The sequence below is a fragment of the Heterocephalus glaber genome, unplaced genomic scaffold (genome assembly GCF_053883595.1).
Source record: "Heterocephalus glaber isolate CG9 unplaced genomic scaffold, H.glaber_assembly_v1.0 deba00001666, whole genome shotgun sequence".
NCBI lineage: Eukaryota > Metazoa > Chordata > Mammalia > Rodentia > Bathyergidae > Heterocephalus > Heterocephalus glaber.
The window spans coordinates 12,902,139-12,928,477 of NW_028258406.1; the positions used below are offsets into that span (position 1 = coordinate 12,902,139).

The 26,339-nt window shown below is 36.9% G+C and overlaps 1 protein-coding gene across 2 annotated transcripts in view; it reads right to left on the reverse strand.

The window, feature by feature from the left end:
* Positions 1-26,339, reverse strand: part of Epsti1 (epithelial stromal interaction 1) — a 111,148-nt gene that overhangs the window by 34,032 nt on the left and 50,777 nt on the right. For both annotated transcript variants that reach the window (XM_004844244.3, XM_013071998.3), the window contains exon 7: positions 15,350-15,443. In XM_004844244.3, the coding sequence (XP_004844301.2) occupies positions 15,350-15,443 (94 nt within the window). The remainder of the gene's footprint in view (positions 1-15,349; positions 15,444-26,339) is intronic.

The window sequence follows — 26,339 nt, forward strand, 5'->3', positions numbered from 1 at the left end:
TGTTTTAACTTTTTCCATGCTTTGCAACAATTTGTAAAGCATGAAGAGGAAAAAATCTGCTCCTTGAAAATTCAGTAAGACTTGCTTCTAAAATTAACCAAGTTCAGCCTGTTGGGCTTTTCTCAGAAAAGTTTCCAAAGGACCTGCATTTTCTTTAGTTTTTATATATTTTAATGCTTTGGTCATTTTAGTTATATTTTCCTAGAAAATCATTCATTGAATTCAGATTTTCATTTATCAGCACAGTATTACCTGTAGTGATATAAATTTAATCTTTTCCAAATCTATGGTTCTAGCCCCTATTGTCTAATATTATATATTTGTGTTTTTATTAATCTCTTTCTGATTAGATTTGCTGTGGATCTATTCATTTTGTTGACTTTATTAAAGAATAAGTGGCTGGATTTTTAAAACAGCTTTTTCTTCAAGTTTTATTAATTTCTGTTCTTATCTTAATTACTTCTCTTTCACTGTCACTTATTGTTCTTATTTTAAATTTTGGATTGGATGCTTAATTCACTTTTTAAGTATTGAATGGATTGCAAAGTTATAATTTTCTTTCTCTGAAAACAGATGACAATGATAATAATGATTTTGTCACCTCATAGTTTGAGTAGTTCCTGATTATTTTTTATTTTTATTTTTTTTGCTTTTTACCTTCTCAATGACTATAAAATCAGTGGCCATGCAAAAATCAGTAAGTGCAATCAGCCTGTAGGAGATTAAGAAACTCCTAAAAGGCAAAAAGGAGACAGGCTAAATTACAAGGAAAAATATGTATGCAGAATAAAGTAGACCTGAGTCAGTGATACTTCCAGTGAGCTCTAGAAAGAGGCTGAGATGGATGGCCAGCTGGAGAAAGGACCGGGAAGAGCATGCAGGAGACAGGGGTCTTTTTCCCCCCATAACTTGTACTATACAACAGGCAGCACTGACATCGCCCACTGGTAAGCAGGAAATGGGGGTGTGGCTGGGCTCAGAGTAACAGGGAGATGTCCTAGGTACCCACTGACCACAGGAGAACAAAAAAAGCTTCTGCATGCATACCTCTCTCAGCAGGACATGCAAACAAGCATGAGAAGATGAGCAAGAATCAGCAAACATTTGGGAAACAAATTCATGGAAGATAGAAATTTAAGTAGAAAAAAATAGTTAAGATATCAAACAGAAAGCTTTAATGTTTGAATAGTTACCGTCAGTGGAGAGATAAGAAAGAATACTGTACTCAAAAACCAGATAGTGCTATGGAAAAGTAACAAATTCAACATTTGTGCCAAATAAGCACAGTGCAGTTTTTTTTTTAAAACCTAGTGAGCAGGATGACCTAGCGAAAGTTTTCTCCCAGAATGAAATGAAAAAAGACAGGAAGTACAAGAAACAATAGAGATGGAGAAGAGATCTAGAATATCTGAAACGCATTTGATAGATAGCAAGCAGAAATAGCAAGCAGAACCATAGAGGAATAAACATAAAAGGGAAAAAGGGAAACCAAAGAGATATATGTATTTGCAAATTGAGAGAGCCATCCAAAGATATGCAAGAATAAAAACAGAAACAGAAACATTGCAAAATTTCTTGTAATAGAAAAGGAAGAAAAACAAATAGAACAGAAAATGCAACAAAACCGAAAAATAAAGAACACATAGTTAATAAAAAGTAAATTATGTGGCAAGAACACAAGTATGTGCAAATACACTAGTAACTGTAATAAATGAGAACATATCAAATCTATCTATCAAAAGATACTATGAAACTGGGTAAAAGGTAAATCAATTTTTTTTTTTTTACTAGAAATCTACTTTAAGCCAGTGATACAGAGGGGTTAAAATTAAGTGATGCAAAGAGAAAATACCACATAAATGCTACCTCCCCAAAAAAGAAAAAAATGGGTACAGGAAATATTAGAATCAAACAAAACAGAAAGACATCAAGGTGAAAAATCATTAAATGGGAAGAACACAGTACTCCAAATTAATAAAACTTCATACTGAGAGACCCAAAGTATAAATAAAAGGCAAAATAAAAGATAGATAATATGAAACATGGAGATAGAACTTTTGCACAAAGGAAGGGGAGTAAGCTATGAAGAGAAAAAGAGTTAGAGAAGTCCAGGGGAAGGGGATTAAAAAAAAATGTTAAGCCCACAATGAATGTAATCATTATGTACTTCAAACACATACTAAAGAAAAATAATGCTAAAAATTCATACTGAAAGGCAGGGTTTGGCTTAGTTTCACTGATCAAAAGTACAGCACACACCCATGGTGGAAACAATCACAGTCAAGGAGAATGGAGCAGTGAGATCATTTGGAATTGAACACCTGGGGCTGGACTTTCATCTCTCTTGAAACACAGGCCCTTCAAGATATGATGGATGCTTGGAGAAAAGATCAGGGTTGTAGAAGAAAAGTAACAATAAATAATATTTGATACACCACCTTGAAGTCACCACAACACATAATTACTTCCTTACAGCATGAAATTGCTGTAAAAAGTATTGAATTGTTATAAAAGAAAAAGTACAATGTATTATTTCTTAGTCTCCTTTTAGTTGCCTATCTCTTCCATTAAAATGTAAATGTCAGGAGGGCTGAGATCTTTTCTATATTGTTCTTATTTTAATTATTATTAATTTATTTTGTTGATGCTTTCTAGTAAGTGAAAGAAGTACCTATTTCCTTTTTTTAAATTTTAACTGATACAGAAAAACATAAAAATCGTACATATTTATAAGTTGTCATTTGAAGTCTCTATACACATGGACATTGTGGAATGTTTAAATCAACTTAAACATATCTATTTCTCAAACATTTATCTTTCTCTTTATGGTGAAAATATTCAAAATTATTTCCTCTAGCTTTCTGAAATATACAGCACATTGCTTCTATCTGTAGTTACCCTACTATGCAATAGCACACCAGAACTTCTTGCTTCTACCTGACTGTAACTTAGTATCCTATGGTCAACTTTTCCCCATCCCTTTCCTCATCATCCCATCCTCCCACACACTTACTCTGTTTTAACTTGCAGCTCCAGTATCTTGAACAAGGATCAGAACATAAAAACTTAGTACATGCATGCTGACAGAATAGATTATTGAGAGAGATCAACCAGAATAGTTAAAATACAAAATAAAAAAGCCTTAAAATGGTATTAGATAGTGTTCTAGAGTTACAGAGACATAGGTATTGCCAAAAAGATCATTGAGTTGTATATTCAGAAGCTATATTACCTTTAGAGAGCAATTTCAGTAAGAGCATCTGTGAATATAAACCATATCATGAGGAATTAAGGATGATGTGGGTAATAAAGAAGTGGTTAAAGTAAGATTACCTTTGTCTTCCTTTAAATTTTGTAGAGGTGGAAAAAGCAGTTTCTTTGAAGATAGCAGGCTCAAGAAAGGAATTAGTTGGCTTATTTACTTTAGAATGGTACAAGTGAGCATACTTACTGACAAAGAGGAAATAGCTAATGTAGAAGAATATACTGAAGGTATAGAGGAGAAAAGAAATTACATGTAAATTTCTAGAAGAGAAAACTGGATCAAGTGTAAAATACTGCATGGTTAACCTTAAAGAAAAAAACCTATTGTCCTCACAAGCCAAAGTAATAGAACATGAAAGTCAGAGTCACATAGAACAAAATAAATATGTGGCCACTTCAATTTAACAAAATGATCTACCTTTGAATTACTCTATAACAGGCATTCAATACTTATCTGTTGAATGAATGGAATGAACACATACATGATATAAACGTTATGTTTTGTGTCTTCTTACCATAAACACAGTCCTCTTGTTTTTTTTAAGGTAAATTACTAAAATGATAAGAAATAGCAGATTCTACCCATAAGGGAATGCCTATAGTGGACATTTCCCAAGAACAGACTGAGCAAAGAGGGAGAAAAACAAAAATATGATAGAACAGATGGGTACACGTCCTTGTATATTCCACTGTTAGAAACTCCCTAAAAGTTGAATTATCTGTAAACTAAAGCTATTCATTTTGCTGATAGCTACTGTAATAAGGGAAATAATTATGTAAAAGTATACATAATAAAATATATTCAATGACTAGAAAATATGTACCTATATGTATCAATATTTGTCTAACTCTAGAGTAAAAATAAGCTTCAGAAATAAAATACTTAATTTTCACTGTTAAACAGCTTAACTTCAAAATTAAATCCTTTGCTGTACCATTTAATGGTTTTCATATCTCAAATACATACACAAAACTTTATAAAGCACCATTTAAAATGCACTGGAAGTTATTTTAAAAGAAGTCATGTCTGTAACTAACATCACAACATTCTCTTTAGTAGCTAACTACCTCAGGTCTTGATATTAAGTCAGAAGCTCACATACAAAAATACTTTCACATCAACTGATTGATACTATTGAAAATACAAAATTAATGTATATAAGATTTAGCTTCTATTTATTCATTACTACAACCTTACTGTAACTTACGTATTTAACTATAGATTTCTGAGGAAGACTTTGTCAAAACAAAAAGATCTTTGTTTTTTACAAAACGAAGTAAGGCATAAAAAGGTTTCATGATTCTTATCATTTACATAGTAGTAATTTATACTGGATGCTGGATGAAGGATGAGCCTGGAAGAGGCTGGCCACTTTCCTTGGGGAGGAGGGTAGCACTCTAAAGGATCAAATTATACCAACAACAATAAGTACTTATACTTCAGGCCCAATCTTATACTTCATAATAAGAGTTTTAAACAAATTTTTGTAATAGATATCCTTGTAAGGCATAGACATAAGGGAAAAATTAAATCAAGGAAATCAAAATGAAAGAATTCTAGTGAATTGCATACTTGAAGAAATAGGTTTTGAGCTGGGCATCATGGTGCATGCCTGTAATTTCAGCACTATGGGAGGCTGAACCAGGGAAACAGCAAGTTAGAGCCCAGCCTTGGCAACTTAGCAACACCTGTGTCAAATAAAATATTAAAAAATGTCTGGGACTGTAGCTCAATGCAAAGGCCCTGATTTTAATCTCCAATGCCATACCCACACACAAGAAAATAAAGGGAGAGAAAGGTAGGATGGAAAGAAAGAAGGAAGAAGGGAGAGAGGGAGGAAGGGAAGGGAGGGGTTTTGAGAGACATTCTGGAAGAAATTTTAACAGGATTTATCAACCACCAATACGGCAAAAAGAAAAGTTAGAAAATAAGAATGTAAGTTATTCAGCTAGTTAGAGACCATAATATTGCTCATTTAAAGAATCTGGAACAAAGTGTCATCTTGGAGCTACCCACTGGTCTTTCTCATCATCTCATCCTGAGGAGCATCTGGCCCTTTCTGATCCATATATCAAAGGCAAGTATGACTGTCAAATCACAACAGGCAATATATTCAATGACCATACCACAAATTTCATATTGTGATGAGGATTAGCCCTTAAGCATTTAGGAGGCTCTGCATTCACAACATTGATTCTCATTGCTCAAAATATCTGGAATGTCTCATATTTGCACACATGAGTAGCACATTTTTAACATTACATTGTATGTGCTTAACTATTTTCAGGTGAATACTTAAGTCATTTTCATAAATTTATATCCCTACTTTGTTATTCATCCTGTTATTCTCTGGCCACCATCTGTTATATTTGGTTTAAATGTGAGAGCGATGTTGGTCTGGTTTTGTTTTGCAGATCACAAATTCACATGTGCTTTATCATCACCATGAACTTCTGGCTCCAACTATGGCCAACAGAGTGCAGCCTGCTATGGGGCCAGATGCCATGAGAAGTTTTGACTAAAAGAAACCACCACCATACTCATAAAATATACCCAGAACTCACATTTTGCCAATGCATTTATTTTTTCAAGATTTTTACCTATCTAAATATTTCTGCTCAGAAATTCTTCAAAATGATGCTCATCCTTTATCTTTTGCAATTTTTCTCCCTACCTTAGAGAACACTGAGCTGTAAAGGTACAAGGGGCAAAATTCTATAGGAAAAAGTGTCACCACACTACGCCAAACTGTCTACTATGAGACTGGTGCTAATAACTCAGCAAAACCTACACTAAGCCTTTCAAACACACTTGCTTATTGATTGACTTATGAATATGCCCAAAGATGTCCCTTGGGATACATAAAAAGAAGACTAGTGTAAACACAATCATCCAGCAATTTCAAAGGATGATTCAAATATTTGTTTAATTAAGTTTTAAAAATTTCCTCTCAGAGATAACCACTATAATTTATTCCTCTTGAAAATAAAGATATTTTCAAATATATTCCAAACTAGCTGATCAGTTCCTATCAGACACAAGAGATAGTAGCACTATCTTTGGGAGATAGTGACATGTCCACTGATCATTAGTGGTATCCTATTAAACTTATCAGCTTGTGAACGATACCATATAATTCCCTCGATGCATTTCTTTCTGTGTCCTTGCATCCCTAATTGGTACCTGAAACACAGTTCTATTTCTGAGAGGAAAAACAAAGCCTATACAGTAGCACGGGAGCAGTAGGAGAGTCAGTACCTCAGGTAGGATGAACATCAGTCTTTCTGACTCACCCCAGCTGGGTCCCACTCATTGGCCTAGTGACCTCATATTCTGAAATAAGATTTCAATTACAGGTGGTCCCTGAGTTATAAGGCTCAACTAATGAGTTTTAAACTTTATGATGATAACAAAGTGATTCACATTCAGTACAAACATATTTCAAACTTTTGATCTTTTCACAAGCTAGGGATATGAAGTAAAAAACCATTTCTAGACACTGATCAGTGGCAGTGACCCACAGCTCTCAACACGCACACAGTCATGAAGATAAACAACAGACACTGTACAGTTTGCTGTGTTGCTAAGCTAGGATGTTGAGGTCAGGTCTATTAAATGCATTCCAACCTATGATATTTTCTACTTCTGATGGGTTTACTGGGACATAACCCCATCGTGAGTAGAGGTGCATCTGGATTCTGTTCATTTGTCATGCATGTTTTTTCCTTCAGAGATTGTAGCCCAACCTCCACAAAGCAGATGCCAGCCTGATAACCTAATGCTTAGGAAATTCCTTAGGGAGTTCAATAAAACTCTCAGCAGCATCAGAGCAGCGGGCTACATATTTCAGGTTGTTCACTGGACTAATAATCCATAAAGCTTATGGAGGCTGGTTCTCCCCTTTTCCCTTACTATAATTTTTCTCAAGTACTTCTTAGTTCATGCCCCCATTCCTGTCACTATAAAAACCCATATACCATCAAACAGTAAGAACCACTTTCCAGAGAAGGAGAAAAGCTTTTGGAATTGTATCATCTGTAGCAGTACCAGTAAAGATAGCAGAGCTTCATGTATTCAGAAAGCTCATGTCTATCCAAAGCCTATCACATCAGACAGGTAAACCTACATACTATGACTTTCTCTCATCTCTGTTCCAAACACAGGGCAACTGTGATAAGCCATGGAAGGTACAAAGTGGCTCTCTGATAACCCTTTCTTTTTATATTAGCAAAGGCTAGTCTTCATCATAATTATTCCTTATAAGTTCCAGGAAGCAAGGAAGAAAGGAAAGAAAGAAGGAATGGAAGGAGGAAGACAGTTTCTATTTAAGAAATAAAAAGGTTGAGTAAAGTATATAGTTAAAGAAAAATTATGATTTGAGCAAATAACCTAAATTCTATTTGAATGCCTTCCTTTTAAACTCACCACCTTGTTCTTTTATCAGAATATAGATCTTAGCTTGGCTGAGAAGTGAAATGGTTATTAGATATAAAAGGTACCATATAAAAGGCCACAGAAACTTGGAAGTCTTGTGATACCTTAGCTATGGAGAGTTCAAAGTTACTTGCAATACTAAAATATGCTTACCCAGCTGAGATCCTTGGGCAGCATGGGGCGGGGGGGGGGGGTTTCTTTTAAAAAATAATAGAGGGGGAAAGAACTTTTGATGTGCATTTTTCTTAGTTCTTAATATCAGGAATGTCTAAGTGACTGTATTCAGATAATTATTCAAGCATTAAATATACTGTTGCTAAATTTTTGCCATTCAACTAAAGCACACTTTTATTCATCCTCCTCGATGCTATGCTTATGATGTATCCATTCAATGGACAATATTTAAGCCTCCTATGTACAAGCACCATTATCAAGACGTGATCCCAGACCTCAAGCACAATAGCCTCACGGAGAAGTCAGACAAGAAATCTAATGATTCTAGTACTATAGCATGAAAACTGTTGACACAGGAAGCCATAAAGGAGGATATTTGATTAAACTGGACTACGGACATCTCTAAGTAGGTGACACTAAGTTGTGTTTCAGAGAATAAGTAGGAGTCAGACTAAGAAGGGAAGGACATCATATAAACAACAAATTGTGAGTTTGCTGGGCTTCCATAACAGAGTACTACAGACTGGTAGCTTAAGGAATAGGACTTACTATCTCATGCTTCTGGAGACTAGACATCCAACATCAAGGTGTCTTCAGGACTAGTTGTTTCTTGAGGACTGTGAAGGAAATACCTATTCTAGCTCTTTCTCCTTGACTTGAAAAGTATTGACTTCACTCTATGTTTCTTCCATCATCTTTCTTTTTTACATGTGTCTATGTCCAAACTTCTCCTTTCATATTGGACTCGAAGCCATCCTAGCTTGATTAACATTTTAACTTCATTACCTTTGTGAAGATCCTATTTCCAAATAAGGTCACATTCTGAGGTGCTGGGGGATAGGGCTTCAACACAAACATTTGGGATGGGAGTGGGCAGACACAATTCAGCCCATGTACAATCATTGAGTTGTCCTTTCAAGATGCTGCAGCAAAGATGCTTTGTTCTAGTCTCTCAAAATTTATCCTAAGCAGAAGAGGAAACAAAACAAACAAACTATCTTCAGAAACCAAGAGACATCTGTATTCACACATGGAATCTATGAAGACAAGGAGAATGAAGAGATGGTAAGGGGCACAGCACAGACAGGAAAGGAAGAAACCTGAGGACTTGCTGGCAAGGGACAGAGGACACCCAGGGGAAGCCAATTTCCCTCACAGAGCACGATGTGAACCCAGGAAATGGATGCACCAGGCTCGAAGAAAGACAGAAAATGACAGAAGGAATTATTTGAAAAGCTCAATAGAAGCCGTTTACCCCGTGTGCCTGTTTCTGCCCTGAAAATTCAAGTGCTAGTTTTTCCAACTCCAATAGGAAATCAAAAGCGCATACTCTGCAAAACTAACCGAGACAAACCAGATGTAGAATAGTAGCAGTGGTAAAATACCAGGCTGAGTGAGAAAGGATTGCATAAAATCCTGTATACTGATCTGAGAGTCTCCAGATGAGGAGGCTCTGGGCCCCCGTGTGAAGTTTTTCCTTGGCTTTGCTCTCCCCTCTGCCCTCTCATCTATGCGTGCCTGTACATGCATGTGCATACACACACACATTTTTTCCGTTTTTTTCTCCTTGGTACTGAGGATTGAACCCAGAGGACCTTGCACGTGCCATGCAAGCATGCTACTACTGAGTTATTCGTACCCTTATGTTTAAATTTTACTTTGAAACAGGGTCTCACTAGCTTGCCTAGGCTAGCCTGGAACTTGTGATCATCCTACCTCCTGAGTAATTGGGATTACTGGCATGTGCCTCCACACCTGGCTTGAGGTGATACATTATCTTGGAAATTAAAAAAAAAAAAGTCCCTTCCCCACAAAAAAAGCCAAATCAGTAAAATTCTTAGAAGCTGAAGTGAAGAAAATATGTCAGAAAGTAGAAAAAAAGTAATCAAAGATAAATTAGAGAAGAAAAACACTTAAAAGAAAAATGATGATACATCCAAGTAGCCTAGGGTTTGAGTAATGGGAATTCCATAAAGAGAAAATGAAGGTAAACAAATCAAAGGAATCATACAAGAAACTCATCTAGAACTAGAGATGAGTTTTCAGATTGAAGATGAATAAAGAAGTCCCTTACATTAAGCCACAAGACCCTTAGACTAAGCAACATCATCACAAGATGTCCGAAAAAAAGAAAAGATGATATTAAAACATTTCCAGGAGAAGTAAGGAAAAATCATCATATAAGAACTGAAATTCAGATGGCCCTTGGTGTCTTAGGAAGGAACCAGTACTCATGTAGGAAGAGCAGTGCTTTTAAAAGTCTGAAGGTTATTTCCAATTTGGAATAGTTAACAATTAAGTCACAAACAAAATGTGAGGGCTAAATATAGTTTCAGATATAGAAGGTCCCCAACATGTTTACCTTTCATACATCTTCTTTTGGTAAGATACAAAATAATATGCTTCACCAAAACAAAGAAATAAGGGAAGAAAATGGAAGAAATGAGACCCAGAAATCAGGGGACTGAAGATAAGCAGGCAATAAAAAGAATTCCCAGGATGACTGCTAAGCAGTGATTCTCAACCTTGGCTGCACATTAGGATTGCCTGGGGAGCTTTTAAAACACTGAAAGATGTCATTTTACAGTTATACATGCATACCCATGTTTAGAGCAGCACAATTCATAATAGTTAAATCTTGGAAATGGCCTACATGTCCATCAACAGATGAATGGATAAAGAAAATGTAGTATTTACACACAGTGGAGTACTACTCTGCCATAAAGATAAACTTGAATCATTTGTAGGAAAACAGATGCACTGTGAGACCATAATATTAAATGAGGTAAATCAGACACACAAGCTTGAATATCACATGGTTTCTCCTATACCAGAAGCCTAAAATGTAAGTAAATATAAAAATAAAAGATATTAAGAAGTAGTATCTTTCTCAAATGGGAAGGGAATCAGGAGATGGAGGGAAGAGGGATAGAAGAGGATGAAAAAAAGACTAAAGATGTGTTATATACATGCTCCAACTTCCAGCTCCCTACAAGGAATATAAATGTACATAATAAATATTATGTACCTTTATGTAATAAAAAAAATTTTTTTAAGCAATGAAAAAAAACAAAACTAAACTCTGAAGCCCTGACCACAAAACAGCAGGAACTCTGGAAATATAACCTAGGTATGAGCAGTTCTTACCTCTCTTCAGGTTAGACCACTGTGCAGAGGCAGTGAAATCCACTGTGTTAAAGGGAAGTCCCAGAACAACTGCTGTGTAGCAGGCCTGAAGAACAATCCATGTGGTGTAGAGCAGGAAGTGAGAGATATCTGTGGGTGTGGGGGAGGCAGAATTGATAAGCTCTCTGACAAGCATGAAATAGAAAACTGTGGAAATTTGCATCAGGAGGCATTTTGGAGAGCAGCCACAAAAGCTAAAGGACAGTCAAATGTTCAAAGGAAACTAAGAAAATGCAAAGATCGAGTGAAACATTTAAAAGGTTGTAAAAGATAGAAAATACAGATAAGTGAGCCATATAGAATCCTACATAACCCCAATCAAAAAATAATCTCTCCACAACACATCATAGTCAAAGGCCCAGAAGTCCAACAGACTCTTAAAAGCTGTTAGAGAAAAGCAACAAATAACTTCTAAAGGTAAAGCCATTAGAATTACAGCAGATTTCTCAACACAAACCTTAAAAGCCAGGTAAGCCTGGAGTGAAATGTTTCAGGCCCCAAAAGAAAACAACTTCCAACCCAGACTGATATATCCTGCAAAACTATCTTTCAAAATTGATGGAGAAATAAGGTATTTCCATGACAAAGCACCTTAAATTCATGAGCACCAAAGCAGCACTCCAAAAAATCGAGGATCTTCAAGAAGGAACAAACATGTGACACATAGATTAAAATGAAAAAGTCACATGGAGTGTGCAGAGTGGTGTGAGAGTATAAGGCTAGAAAAATACAAGGTAAGGCAGCTTCCCTCAAACATTAACGTGCACACAAATCACTCACAGATGTTAAAACACAGATTCTGACACAGGAGGTCTGCAGTGGGCCTGAGATTCACCTGTATTTCTATAAAATCCTGGTGGTGCCCATAGCCTGGGCTATGGACCACAGCTGGAGAGAGAAGAGGGGGCAGGCAGAGGGCAGAAAGGGCATTGTGCTTAAGCCAAGGCACTTTGAATTTGGTGTTGAAGATATAGGAAATCACTAAGTGATTCTGGGCAGTGAAATGGAACAGGATGCAATTTTTTTTGGTGGTTCTGGGAATTAAACACAGCCTTCACACTGAGCTATCTCCATCCCATCTCCATCCCTTTTTAAAGTTACTTTTATTTTGATAAAAGTTCTCACTAAATTGTCCAGTCTGGCCTCAAACTAGAAATCCACCTGCAACAGCCTCCCAGAATGCTGAGACTAAAATTCTGCCACCGTGCCCCACCAGGATGAGTTTTTAAAAACTTGTTATTCTTGGGCTGGGATGTAGCTCAGCAGCACTGCGCCTGCCTGGCAAGTGTGAGGTTCTGAGTCTGACCTCTAGTACAAAAAAAAAAAAATCGTTATTCTTTGTAGAACAAGAGGGGAAAGGAAACCTGGGACCAGAAACCATTTTGTACACAACTGGAAACATTCAGTGATAATGGCTGAGGAAGGTATGACTTGCGTTCCCCCACACTTCACTGATTCATGTGCGAGAAACCAAGTTCTCATACCCTTTTTCATTTATGTAACTATATAGTATTTATTAAGTCACCATTTGTCAATGGCAGGACCACATTCAGCTTTTTAAAAGTGTAAGAAGAAATTTTTTCTTAGGAAAGTTGCATTAGGTACTATAATTAAAATTAGAGAAAAAGGGAAACAATTTAAATTCTTTTAGTGTGTCATACTCCCTACAGATGGGAGTCACACATATTTCACATTCTATACCTTGACCATAGCTAAGGCAAACTGCAAATGCCCTCTTTTAACAGAGGAGAAATATTCTTTACAGAAGTGCAGTGTACATATTTGATTTTCCATGAGCATTAGAAATTGTTTCACAAAGCATTCTCAGAAGAATTCTATGCGTATGGATTAGACAGAACTAGAAGAGTATAATGTCAGTTAAGTATATTGAACACCAACAACCTGTTAATAGTTTGATGTCAAAATGAGAGCAGCAATTGCAGACAGTTGATAAGGAACCATCCTGGGGCCAATCCTGCTCCATATTTTCTATTGATAACTCAGAGGATCATGTGATGAATACACTAATCAATCCACAGAAAATGCAGTTCTGGGAGACACTGCTAATGCTTTGGATGACAATATTAAAATTCAGGACGATCTTGTTAAATTGAAGAAATGAGCCAAAATCAATAGAGTAAGCACACACAGTTCTGCCAGATGTTTCAAATTATAGGCTTCACAAAGCTTCAATCAGAAATCAAGACTATCCTGGCATGTAAAAATGCAGTTGGTAAAGCTACCCAACTCCTGTCTACTTCCCCTCCCTCATAGTCTTGAGGATACCCAGATACTAGGTGCTCAGGACTGGCATCTACACACGATGTAACTTTCCTGCCTACAGCTTCTTGAGTCTTCCCCTAGAACCCTGCAGTGACGGGAAAGAGGTGGTAGATTTCAGTTGATATGTCCTGTAGAGCCACACTGAACATTTGGTCTTTGGAACACTACATCAGAAGCAAGGGGAAAAAGCTAAAGGTTTGTAGGTAGGAGTACAATGACCTTTTTTTAAGGGTGTCATATTGTCTTCCTGACATTTTGAAACATGGTCCCTAATGAGAAAGGAGTAGGCAGATGGGGATGATGAAAATCAAGTCTCTCTAACAACTTAGCTTTTACCTGCCCAAATCCTAGAAAAGCTAAGACTTTTTAAAACCTATGTCCATCTTTTCTTTCAACTGCAACATTTTCCCAGGGTCATCCTTAATGATACTTCCTTGGCCCCAATTATCTAGTCAATAATCAAGTCCTCGCCCTTTCATCTTCCAAGAAGTTCCTAGACCTTTAAATCTGTCCTTCCAATAGTTTTTAGTTGTGATCTAATGAAAATACAAATCTGACTTTGAACCTCCCTTGGCCACATTTCAGTACCTTTAGTACTCACAGAATGAAGTCCAAGTTCACTTACGTGACTTGCAAATGTCTCCAGCGGTTTTTCTACCAGGACTACCCCCTGGCTTCCTGTTTGGGACATTTCTAGATGTCACAATGTTTGGGTAGTGCTCTGAGCATTTTGTGTCTATGGTGCAGGGATGCTAAACATCCTGCAGTACTCAAGACAAGCTGCCCAATAAACTGCCCCACCCACCCAAATTGCCAGTAGTACCACTACTGAGAAAGGCTCCAAATGGTTCCTATCTACTTCTCAAGCCCTTTGATTCACTTTTTCACTACAGCTACATAAGTCTTCCTTCCCAACACAAGCCATGCTCTTTTTTCCCCTTAACATCTTAATTCTTGCTTTTTAGTCTTCATGAATTCTAACACCTGGAATAACTCTTTGCCTTCCTGGCTCATCTTTTAAGCTTTGGCTTCAGGTCACCTCTATTGGGAAGCTTACACACACACAGTCTGAATTAGATGTGTCTTCCTGGTAAAGCAACGGTGCTTTCTATCTGTGAGATGCTCTACACTCAGCACTTTGCTAACTACTGGCTTTCTCCCTCACTCTATTAAAATTTTTAGAACAGATACTATACGCATTTAGTACACCTGATGAGGTGTGATAAAAATATTCAGTGAATGTTTAAATTTTTTTAAATGTATTACAGTAAAAGACACATTGCCATCAATCTCCCTCAAAATAGCCTCACTTCAAACACACGTAACCCATTGTTCTTGCAACTTTCTGAAGTAGTTCTAGAAGTCCTCTTTCACGAGTGTCTTTAGTTGCATTATTGTGGCTGCCTTGATGTCCTGAATCAGTTCAAAACATTTATCTTTTATACTCATTTTGAATTGCAGGAAGATCCAAAAGTCACATGGTATCAGATCAGCAAGTAAGGTAGATGAGGACACATCAAAGTTTTTATTTGACAGAAATTACAGTAAATGTTTTGAATAAGGAATATCATGCAGTTGTGAAATGGTACTCACAAAAGAGGACTTTTAGAACTGCTTTAGAAGGTGGAAATAATGATGGGCTAAGTGCATTACAAGCAAAGAGGAGTATTTTATGGGCAATTAATGGCAATATGTCTTTTACTGTAATAGATATTTTTATCTAAATCATTTTTCTCCATACCTTGTGTTGACATAAGAATTTGAGGAAGGTGTCGATGGATGACTGGGTGAGATCAAGGACTTTTTAGAAGATTATAATGGAGGTAACAATTATAAGCATGATTTTTTTTTAGCTCAGATAGACTTGGGGTCACAGTTTCAGATTAGGTCATCTACCTTTAGTTCCAGTATTCCATGATATACCAGTCTCTTTAGGCCCTTAATCATCAGCCTCTAAACACCTCTTTGAGAAGTTCCAGACAGCAGCTTGCGTGACATTCCACTTACCCATGTTGATGACTGCGAGTCACGGGGAGCAAATTGATGGACACTTCCGTGTGGCAATGTTCTGTCCAGTCTGCTCAAGAACTCAGCAGTTTTGCTACCAGAAGCACAGATAGGTGTTAATACCTTCGTAAAAATAGAAATACCATTGTTTATTGTACCTTTGGATAATAGCCTAGACTTTTAATGGGTGATGACAAAAGTGTTCCTAGGGAGAACAAAAGGTTAGAGTGAGAAAAATGTGCAGCAGAAAATCAAAACAAGACTGTGTTCTTGAAGAATATTAGTTTGAAAACTATAAAACTCAGTTCATGAAATGTGAACCTATGATTTCATATTTTCCACTCTGTGTCACTGACATGGAGATAAATGCTCTCTCAGACTCCGCAGTATGGGGTCTATTTTCCTATGTGAATTTTAAAGTCTGACACCAGACTTCAGTATAGAGCTGTGGAACATTAATCCCCTACATCATCTCATTTCACACTAGTTTTACATTAAGCTCTTCACCCACCAGGAGTCTTTCTCCAGACATCTCATCTCCCTCGTAGCTATGACTACCCATAGGATACCTGAGCCCTCTAACCTTTCTCATTTATGGATCATGAGCCCTTTATAATTCCAAAACAAGAAAGGGATTCTCTGTCTCAGGATATAGACATACACACACACCCATACATCTGACTCAAGGGAGGGGATGAACCTCTTTCTATTGAGGTTAAAGAGTGCTGCTGATTCTGATTTGCATTTCTGGTGTCTCCTTTTAGCTCTAAAAGGTTGACTGAATAATGTTTTCTGTTCCAATAAGAAGTTCTTTATGTTTCCCTTAATACAGACCATCACCCCAATTTCTTCTCTCACCTATGTCAAGCACAGGACACTGAAATTACTTCCTAGTCCTTCCTTTTAATGAATGTTCCACTCTACCTGCCTTTAATTTCTACTCCTTTGTTTATTCCTCTGCTTCCCTCTAATAGTTTAGGCCTAATGCTAAGAGCTGAGTCATCAAGCCCTTAGGATTCAAGCATCAAAGGAAACAAAGGGTTTAGTAAAAACCAATGGCATCTGGTGGTGGTGAGGAGATCAAAACAAGGAATTAGAAATTAAACAGAGGTGACAACATCTTAGGTAGAACATGGCATTTGAGCAAGGTCAGAAGCTTAAGCTAAGAAAGGAAGAGCTAACAATGCAGCAAAGCCTGAGCTGCATAAGATTTCAGGGGTAGAAGCAGTGTCCCCATTTGTCTAGCATTACTTATCCTGCCCAGAATAGACAAGGAGACTAATGAAATTGTGCAGTCTGGAAGCTACCCCACTGTCTGGGGCTTTATGAAGACATCAGTCAAAGCTTACAGAGAAGAGCATTGCCAGAAGTTTGGATGAGATTTCTGAATATCCGTAGCTGAGTGCAGACCACAGGAGAAATGATGAAAAAAGAAACACTGGATATGGAAGGAGCTTTCAACCAAGTTGACTGTCAGCCCCTCAGTGTATGCTGACAGCTGCTTCTTACTGACAATGCCAAGCACAGAGCCCACTGGGTGAAGAGCTACTGGCCATGCTGTCCCACCAGTGCTATAAGACTAAAGCATGGTGACAGGGCCACAGGACATCCATAGGAAAACTAGGGCCTTAGACAAGATGTGGATTACTCCCAAGTGATTAACTATACAAACAGAAAAGACTTTATTCTCACAGTGTCTGGTATATGATAGAATTTCCACTTGTTGACTGAACTGAGTGAGGATCCCTGTAATTGTGTTTATATGTAATAAAAATAAAACTTTGAACCTCCTTGAGGTGCAAAGGAAAATGTCTCTATGGGAAGTCTAACTAGGCAAGGAATCTGGACTCCAGCACCATGAGTCATATTTTCCTTTGGGTTTCTTGCTATTTATCACCACCGTAGCTCTGTTATCTACTGGAGGACTGTGTGTGAGTCTCTTCTATCTTATCACTTTTATCTAAGTATGGATAAAGATTCCTTTTTTTTATTTTCCACAGAGCAATTGGTAATATTAGCTTTGAAGATATAGCTAACATGTCTAACTTTGCTCTGGAAGGAGCATTCCTGCTTGTTCTGGAAGTGATTCCTATAGGTTAGGTTATGGTTTGGTTCTAAGATGTCCCCCCAAAGGCTTATGCATTGGAGACTTGGTCCATAATGCAGTAATATTGGAGGTGGGACTTTGGGAAGTGATTAGATCATACGGGTTTCAGCTTTGTCATCAGTGGTTTAATCCATTAGTGGAGTCATAATTTGATGACTTTATTGGAGGTGATGAAAATTTAGAAGGTGGGGCCTAGTTGAAAAGAATAGGTCATGGCATTACCTTGAAGGGTATATCTTGTCCTTGGTCCATTCCTCTTTGGCTCTGCCCTCCCCGCAACAGAAATGGAGCCAGCTGATCATGAAATGAAACCCCTAAACCTGTGAGCCAAAATAAACTTTTCTCCTCTAAGCTTTTTTTTTTTTTCGCATGTATTTTCTCACAGCAACAAAAAGCTGGCTAACATGGCTCATCCTAAAAGGTCTCTTCAGGACAACCTCTTCCTCAACAGGGACGCTAAATATCACCAAAATTTATATTCTTATTCTTTCTGGTCACACAACTTGACTATATTTGTTAGTCTCTTTTATAGCTAAGATTGATGATATGATTGAGTCTTGACCAATGAACATGAGGAGAGTCACCATACCTCTAGGATTTAAGTCGTTATAAACATCCCATGCATGTGCCTCCATCCCTTTTCCCCCTTGTGGTTGGCTAGAATAGAGACAACCTACAGGGAAACTTTGAAAGTTGTATACTGAAGTTGGTACAGACTCTGCCCACTTTGCTCAGGTATTTACCTGGTTGCAAGAGCCTTCTCACAAACCTGTTCATACACATCTTAAATGAACAAGAAAAAACCACATATAGTGTTCAAGATATTATATTTAGAGAGCTCTTTATTATAGCAGTTTGCCTACCTGATAATACAACATAAAGTAATATGTAAAGAGAATAGTTTCTCAATTTAGATGATCAACTCCAAAAGTATCTAAGAAGATACCAACAACAATTGAGAAAGAATAGAAAAGAAACATTCTTTAGGATTTTGTTTGCTTTCTCAGTTATTCCAGAACTTTAGGAAGGAAAGCTGCAAAAGACAATGTTTAGTTGTCCTTGAAATGTCTTTGCATCAGGTCTAGGAACTACCTAGACCCAGAGTATAAAAGTTAGCAGTAATTTATTCTAAAGCCACTAGGACCTTATTTAGTTTGAAGATAGGTAGGGGTTTGAGAAGAAAAACTCCACTGTGAGAAAATCAGGGAAGGACAGAAATGTGGCTTGTTATATTGGAGTATGATGGAATATTTGAAATTTGGTAATGGAGATTGATCAATAACAAAATTTGACCTTTGTTAAAGGACAAAAAACAGGAATTTGTGTGTCTGTTGGTTCATCTGAATAGCCCAGAATCGTAAAAGACAATTTCTTTAAGGATTTTTGGTATGATAGAGGGCTGGATAGGGAGCTTAGTGGGAGAGTGCCTGACATGCATAAAGGACATGGGTTCAATCACTAGCACCACAGAAAATGAAATAAGATAAAGGATGAATGAATGATAGAAAACTAGGACTTTTAATATTAAAAAAAAAAATCTGTGAAAAAACACAAAAATTAACATGGACATGTAGAAGTTTATGAGCTGGGAGCCTGCCACTCATCACATCAGAGTTACAAGGCGGTAAGCAATTTTCTTCACCTGAATGTCTATATCTGACAACCTTAAACTATGTATAACATGACATATGAATACATTTTAATAAAAGTATTAAACTATCAATTTTAAACTTAAAGAATCACCACTAGGAAGGTGCTCTGATTGAAAAGTCACTGAAAAAAATTTCCCCTGCACTTCTTGTGTTGCTGGCAGTGAAAAGGGTGGTTTTATGCTCTCACCTTCTGTCAGCTAACACAAACTTAAATGGCTACAGGGATCAGATAGGTAATGCACATGAGTAAGGAAAACAGGCGCACAGACACAGTGACAAATGACAACTGCCACTCAGGTCAGCGATAGACTACAGACCACAGAGAGTGAGATTTTAACAAACTAGAGCGTGGTCTTCCACATAAAGGGGTTAGTGGCTATATCATTGCCCATGGGGACACAGACCACCAATGCCAGATGTCTCCATAATAAACAAATTTTCATTATAAAAGCCAATTCTGAAATTTATATTGTGAAATAGAATTTTTTGGTAATATTACAGCCCTATGTAATATTTGACCAGCCCTATGCTGGTCAAAAGCAAACAAAAACTAAAACTAGAAACTCCATTTGACTCAGCTATTCCCCTTCTAGGAATCTTTCTGAAGGAGTTAAAGACATCATGTGACAGTGATACATGCATACTTATATTTGTAGCAGCACAATTCATAATAGCTAAATCTTGGAAATGGCCTATATGTCCATCAACAGATGAATGGATAAAAATTGTATTTATACACAATGGAGTACTACTTTGCCATAAAAAATAAACTTGAGTCATTTGTAGGAAAATGGATGTATCTTGAAACCATAATGTTAAATAAAATAAATGAGACACAAAAGCTTAAATATCACATGATTTCTCTTATATGAGAAACCCAAAATATAAATAAAGAGCAAAATAAAAGATAGATAATAGGAAATAGGGAGAAAGAAATCTTTTTCAAATAGGAAGGGGGTCAAGAGATGGAGTGAGGGGAAGGAGGAGAGGAAAAGGGGATGAAAAAAGAATTAAGATGTGTTATGTACAGGTACCAACTCTCCACAAGGAATGTAATTATCATATACTATAAATGTTTACTAAGAAAAATAAAAACCAGTGGCGGGGGGCAAACAAAAACATCCACAAGTCAGATGTAGCCCAAAGACCTAATTGTTGTGAGGAGCTTATTTTGTTTCTGCCTGTTCAAGTTTGTGCTGCTGACAGTGTTTTTCTTCACTATATGTACTTTATATTTAGAAGGAGAGAGACAGACAGTTCAATTCTAGTACTGAAGAGTAGGCTAAGAAAGAGCTGCTATACTGCTTTATGACCATTCATTCGCTACCAGTAGGAGAGAAAGGGGATGTCATTCCATATTTCACATTTATATCAAATCCATCATTTTATTTACAATTTATAAATCTCTATATTTGTATTAATATATGAAAATCAAACTCTAAACATAAGATGAAAAGACAAACCACAGAAAATATTTATAACCAAAGAAAAAACAATAAAAGGATTACTGTACAAAATATACAAAGACAATCCCATAGAAAAGTGGGCAAAAGACAGAAAAAAGCCACTTACAAAACATAATAGCAAAAACAACAGCAACTTGGGGCTTCTATAGTGTTTATTATGTGACCATGGCAAGCACTTTACATATGTTAATTTCATGACAACCTGGCAAGTGTTCCCATTATTAGCTCTAATTTTTAGAAGTAACTTGCTCAAGGTCATCTAGTAAATGTCAAAACCTGGACACAGACCGGGCATCCTGGCTCCAGAGATCATGTGTTTAGCCACTACGCTTGATGGCTTCTCATGGGCAATACTCATGTGAAAAGATGTTCAATCTCACTAATAATTGGGAATATGAAAGTTAAAACAAGATTCCATTCCACATCTGCCAGATTGACAACAAAAATGAAAAAGTATGAAAACCTTGTAATATACTCAAGAGGATGTCTGGTCCTGTTGAACTGCTAATGGAGAGTAAATTGGTCTCATCACTTCAGAGAGCAATCTGACAATACCTGGTAGAGTTGAACACATGTCCAAAGACTGAGTGTTTACTCTGGGGAAACTAGCAAAGGAACAAAAGGAAAACTGAGAAAGGACACATAATCTAGCACAACTTGCAAGAGAAAGAAGAAGAAAAATTGGGGGGAAGAAAGAAAAAAGTGGATTGATTTATATCATGAATCAATATGAATAAGTCTCAAACCAAAACCATGTCCAGTAGGGAAATAAAACAATTTGTAAAAATCATGATACAATGATTTTTTTTTAAACCCCAGCAGTTTGTGAACTCATATAAACACAGTAAAATTAGAAAAACCTGCATGGTGAGAGAAGAGAGGAACAGCTCGCGACATCCAGGAATTGGTCTAATGTTCTCATGTGGACCTCGCTGTTACTACAAACTGACCAAACCTTATACAGTTAAGACTTGTTCTACTGAGAAACACAGTCAGGTCTACTTCACATAAAGTCATCAAGCAATCCACAAATTACCAAGCATCCTCCCCCCTCACTAACTGAATGACCACTACTAGTTCTTTACTAACTACAGCTTCATCCTCATCTACCCAGTCCTCCCTATAGGTAAGACTTGTTGAGATACCCAGTCATAAAGTTGCCTTGCATCCTGATTGCACTTAATCTATGATAACCCCCTGCATATTTAGATCCTTCCCAAAATTACCCAACCAATGCCATATCCTATAATGCATCCTTTCTAACCCTTTCTTACTGAGACAACACACTGTTCCTTATGATAGGTATTTTTCTACTTGCTGCTACAATAAAGCCGACTTCTTCAACTTCAACAATGTGTCCTTGATGGTTTTGACAAATGTTACTTCCCAGAACAGTGGTTATTGCTAGGGAAAGATGGGGAAGGAAGGGATGAAGGTGAATGGGTAACTTCTGCAGTCTCAGTAATACTTAATTTCTTTTTAAAAATTAACTAAATGTTCTAGCCATGGTGGTGCATGACTATAATCCCAGTGTTTGGGAGGCTGAGGCAGGAAGATCACAAATTCAAGACTATCATGAGCTACATAGTAAAACCCTGTCTCAAAAAAACAAAATGAAGGAAAATCTTCACAGTATAACCTTAATGGCTGATACATTTTTTTCTGTGTGTTTGAAATGTCTCTCAAGTTAAGAGACAAAAAGCACACAAACAGTGGTGTTTGCTAGGGAAAGACTTGGCAGATGCCATTCTAGATTTCCTGGTACATACAATCATTTTCAAAATGGAAGTAGGAAGACCTGTGTGGGGCTGGCTATACAAGATTCATTGGTGGTGCGTCTTAGAAATTATGGAGCTCAAGCCTTTGTTTTTCCAGCATGTCTGGAGTAGGATGTGGGAATCAGCTCTCTGGTGATCTTAAGAACTACTACAGTACTACAGATGGTGATAGAATATGCATAATTATCTGAGGTCCACATGATTTACTTATGAATAATTCATATTATATAGCACATTTGGAAACAAAATCTCAGTGTGTCTCAGGAATTGTGTGTATAAATACTATCTAACAATATAGTCCACCTTTACTTTGCTATAGCTTCACAAACCTGAACTTTACCACCATGAAGTTTAGGTAAGTAATCGCTCTTATATTTTATACATGCATTAATGCAGACAACAACTTTCTTGAATCTGTGTTATTGCTCAGCAATGCAGTGTTTATAGAACAATCTTAAAAGGTATTATTTTGCCCAAGTCAATTTCATATAACTGAGTGTGAACCAAAGACAACCATATATCTATAAGCACTCAGGGAGAAAATGTCCTGAACTAAGTCCCATTCAAGGGTTCACCAGAACAAAAGATATGAAGCAAAACAATGTGAAGTGATATTGGGAGAGCTAAATTTTATATTTAAAGTAATCAAACTAGCCCATGTATTTAAAACAATTCTTTCCCCTCACTTGTCTTTCACACTTTAACTTTTAATCATGAAATAATACATGAATACAATATGAAAATAGAAAAGTTTAAAGAATAGAAAGTGAAGATCCTGGCCAGGGATTTAGCTCAGTGGTTTTGCCGCCTGCTGCACAAGCGCAAGGACCTGAGTTCAATCCGCGGTACAGAAAAAAAAAACAAAAAAAAACCCCTGAAGATCCTTTCTCAATCCTTTTCCCCAAAACTCAAAACCATGAGATGTCTTGTAGGCATCTCTCCAGGTTGTTTTCCATTAATGGATAAATATTTGCTTAGGATAATGTAAAAAGAATAGTGAGTTTATGTTGGGGGAGGATAATTAGGATAAAGCAGAGAGCGTCAGCTCTTCCTTAAAAGTTTTCCTCTACTTCTTGGATACAGAGCTAGACTATATTTCCCAGCTGTCAAGCTATTAGATGTGGCTGCATATCTGAGTTCTGAGGAATGAAATAGGAGTAAATGCATGGGCCAGGCCCTAAGTGACACATGTCAATAATCTCCACCTGTAATTCTTAATACTCTTTCCTTCTTCTGTCTGAGAGTAGCATCTGAAGTGAGTTTGGAAGGCACCTGCTAAGAACGGTAGAGCCACTATTCTCCTGTGTCTCCTAATGCCAAGGAACAACAGCTAATATGGCATTATGTATCAGCCCCAGATCAGTATAAAGAAAGATGTATACTGCCTGTTCTTTGAAATTTTGATGTCTACTTGTTATTAATCACAGCTTTTCCTATTCCCCAAACTAATAGAAATTTTCCTCTTAAGTGGGATACTATGTTTCGTTCTAAAAATTGTGTCCTTGAGGGCTGGGGATTTAGCTCAGTGGTTCCACCACCTGCCTTGCAACCGCAAGGACCCGAGTTCGATCCCCAGTACCAAAAACAAAAAAACAAAAACAAAATTGTATCCTTGAAAGGAACTGTGAGATTCTGGTCTCTTCATTTCCTCTCTTTTGCCTCCTAGCTCTGAGGTGAGAAGTTTTGTTTTGCCATGTACTATCAAGAAATTTTTAAGGTCATAAAAGATAAGGAAAAAACAAGGTGCTGTCAAAGATTGGAGGAAACTAAGGACTCATGATGATTAAATATTTGTTATGAGCCTGAATTGGATCTGGAAAGGAGGCACTGGAAGGAAACTGGTAAAATTTGAACAACGTCTATAAGTTAACTGTATTGTACCAATATTAATTTTCCAGTTTTGATAATTGCACCATGGTTATATATTAAATATTACTAGATTATAAAGTTTTAATGAAAATCTATTTTGTGTCTTTTCTGTAAGTTGAAAGTATTTCAAAAGTAAAAAGGGAAAAAAACTGTCTTACTTTTCTGTATTATTTTCTGAAATTTGATTCTATCTTGAGAAAGGGCTGACCTGGTCCCCTAAATGGAGCTATTTCAAGTGAGTACACACTTCTCAGTGCCTGAAGTTTGGACAAGGGTCTTATTTGCTCTCGATGCTACTGCCAGACCATTACTTCTTCCTCATCATTTGCAAAAGCATCTTTTCCTATAGTGCGCATGACATCTGAATATATCATCCTCCTTGCCCCTGTCACCTTTCAGCCTTCTGGTCAACCACCTCTTATTTAAGACCTCAGCCTTCCTCCCTATGCCAACTACTGACTGTCAGCAATATAGATGTCCTATATTTCCTTCCCACCTCCAACCTTCACCAGCTCTGTTTCTCAGCTTTCTCACCTCCAGCAGCTTTTCTCCACTCCACCTCAGCCACACCTCTAGTGTCATACCCTAGACATCATTGCCATCGATAAATTTCTTCTCTCCAAACTATCAAATGATGAATCTCACCCTTGAACACTACTTTCTATCATCCCATGTTCTTCTTTCAAATACTCTTCTACAATAATTTCCCCATTTTTTGGGGATTTCAAAACCACTGTTTTCCCTCTTTCTCTCCATCAGCTCCCATCTATCTTTACTTCTTGTGCAGCTTAGATGCCACTCAGTTTTTTAACTCTTTCCTTTACAAATACCTTTAGCTTCCTTCCTCCTCTCTCTCCTCCCGTCACATTTGTCTGAAGAAAATCTCAGACTCAGACAAAGTCAACCATCTGCCATCTCTGGGTACCAGAGTAGATGAATCAAATTTGGGAAAGTAACATACCAGGTGTTTTGGACTAGGAGACAGTAAGGATAATGAGTAGTGAGCTAGACTATTTTCACATGAAATTCATGAACTGTAGCTTCATTGAGCAATTCTTCTCTACTTCATTCATTAATTTTTGTCTATATCTTATCTGTTCTATCCCACACGTTACTCTCAACTGCAAATCTCCTCATACTTCACGGAGAATGGAGCAATCATACAAGTTATCTTCCCCAATACTGAATCTTCAGTTGTCCCTATATTTGTACCCCTACTTAAAAAAAACTTTTTAGGGCTCAGTAGTAAAGGGCTTGACTAACATATGTTAACCCAATTGGTTCAACCTCCAGTACCCAAACACGGAAAAAAACTTTTAGAAAGAGTATTTCTTCCATTACAATAGATATATTTCTTTTTTTTTAAATGCTTTTATTGGTACATTTTAGGTATACAATACATTTACATTTATCATTGGGTGTTTATACCTGTACATGATGTATCTTAGTTCTAATTTTTCCCCCATTATCTGTGCACCTTTCACACCCTCCACTCTTCCCCATTTACACAGATTTTGTTTCCTTTTTTTTTTTTTGTCATAATTTTTCCTTTTCCTTCTTCCCTTTCCCCTTCCCCTCCCACCACCACTACATCTTTGGACCTTTTCCTACTTCAAATTATCAATTATTCATTTTAATCATTTTAATCCTTATTTACACTTTTCAGTATTTACACGTGTCCTATTTATTTCACTTAAGAGTATGGCCTCAATATGCATCCATTTAGCTATACATGACTCTAGTTTCTCATTCTTTATGGCTGAATAGTACTCCATTTTATAAAAAAACCCCACATCTTTATTCAGTTGATATATTTCTTTTTAATCATGGTTTAACCCACTGATTATACAGATGCTCAGGAACCTATCCTTACATATCTTCTCAAGGACTCCTGTCATTCCCTTTCTGTCCAGTCTCTCTCCTCTAATATATATTTTTTATCTTTATATACACATGCCTAATTTAAGAAAACATCCCTGAGCTTACAACCTTATCCTGTTACTGCCTCATTTAATTGTTCTCTTCAAATTAAGAAAAATTTATCATTAAATACATGCCATCTCTATTTCCATATCTCTACTTGTTCCAATCAGGGTCTATCCCCCATGCCATTCCAAA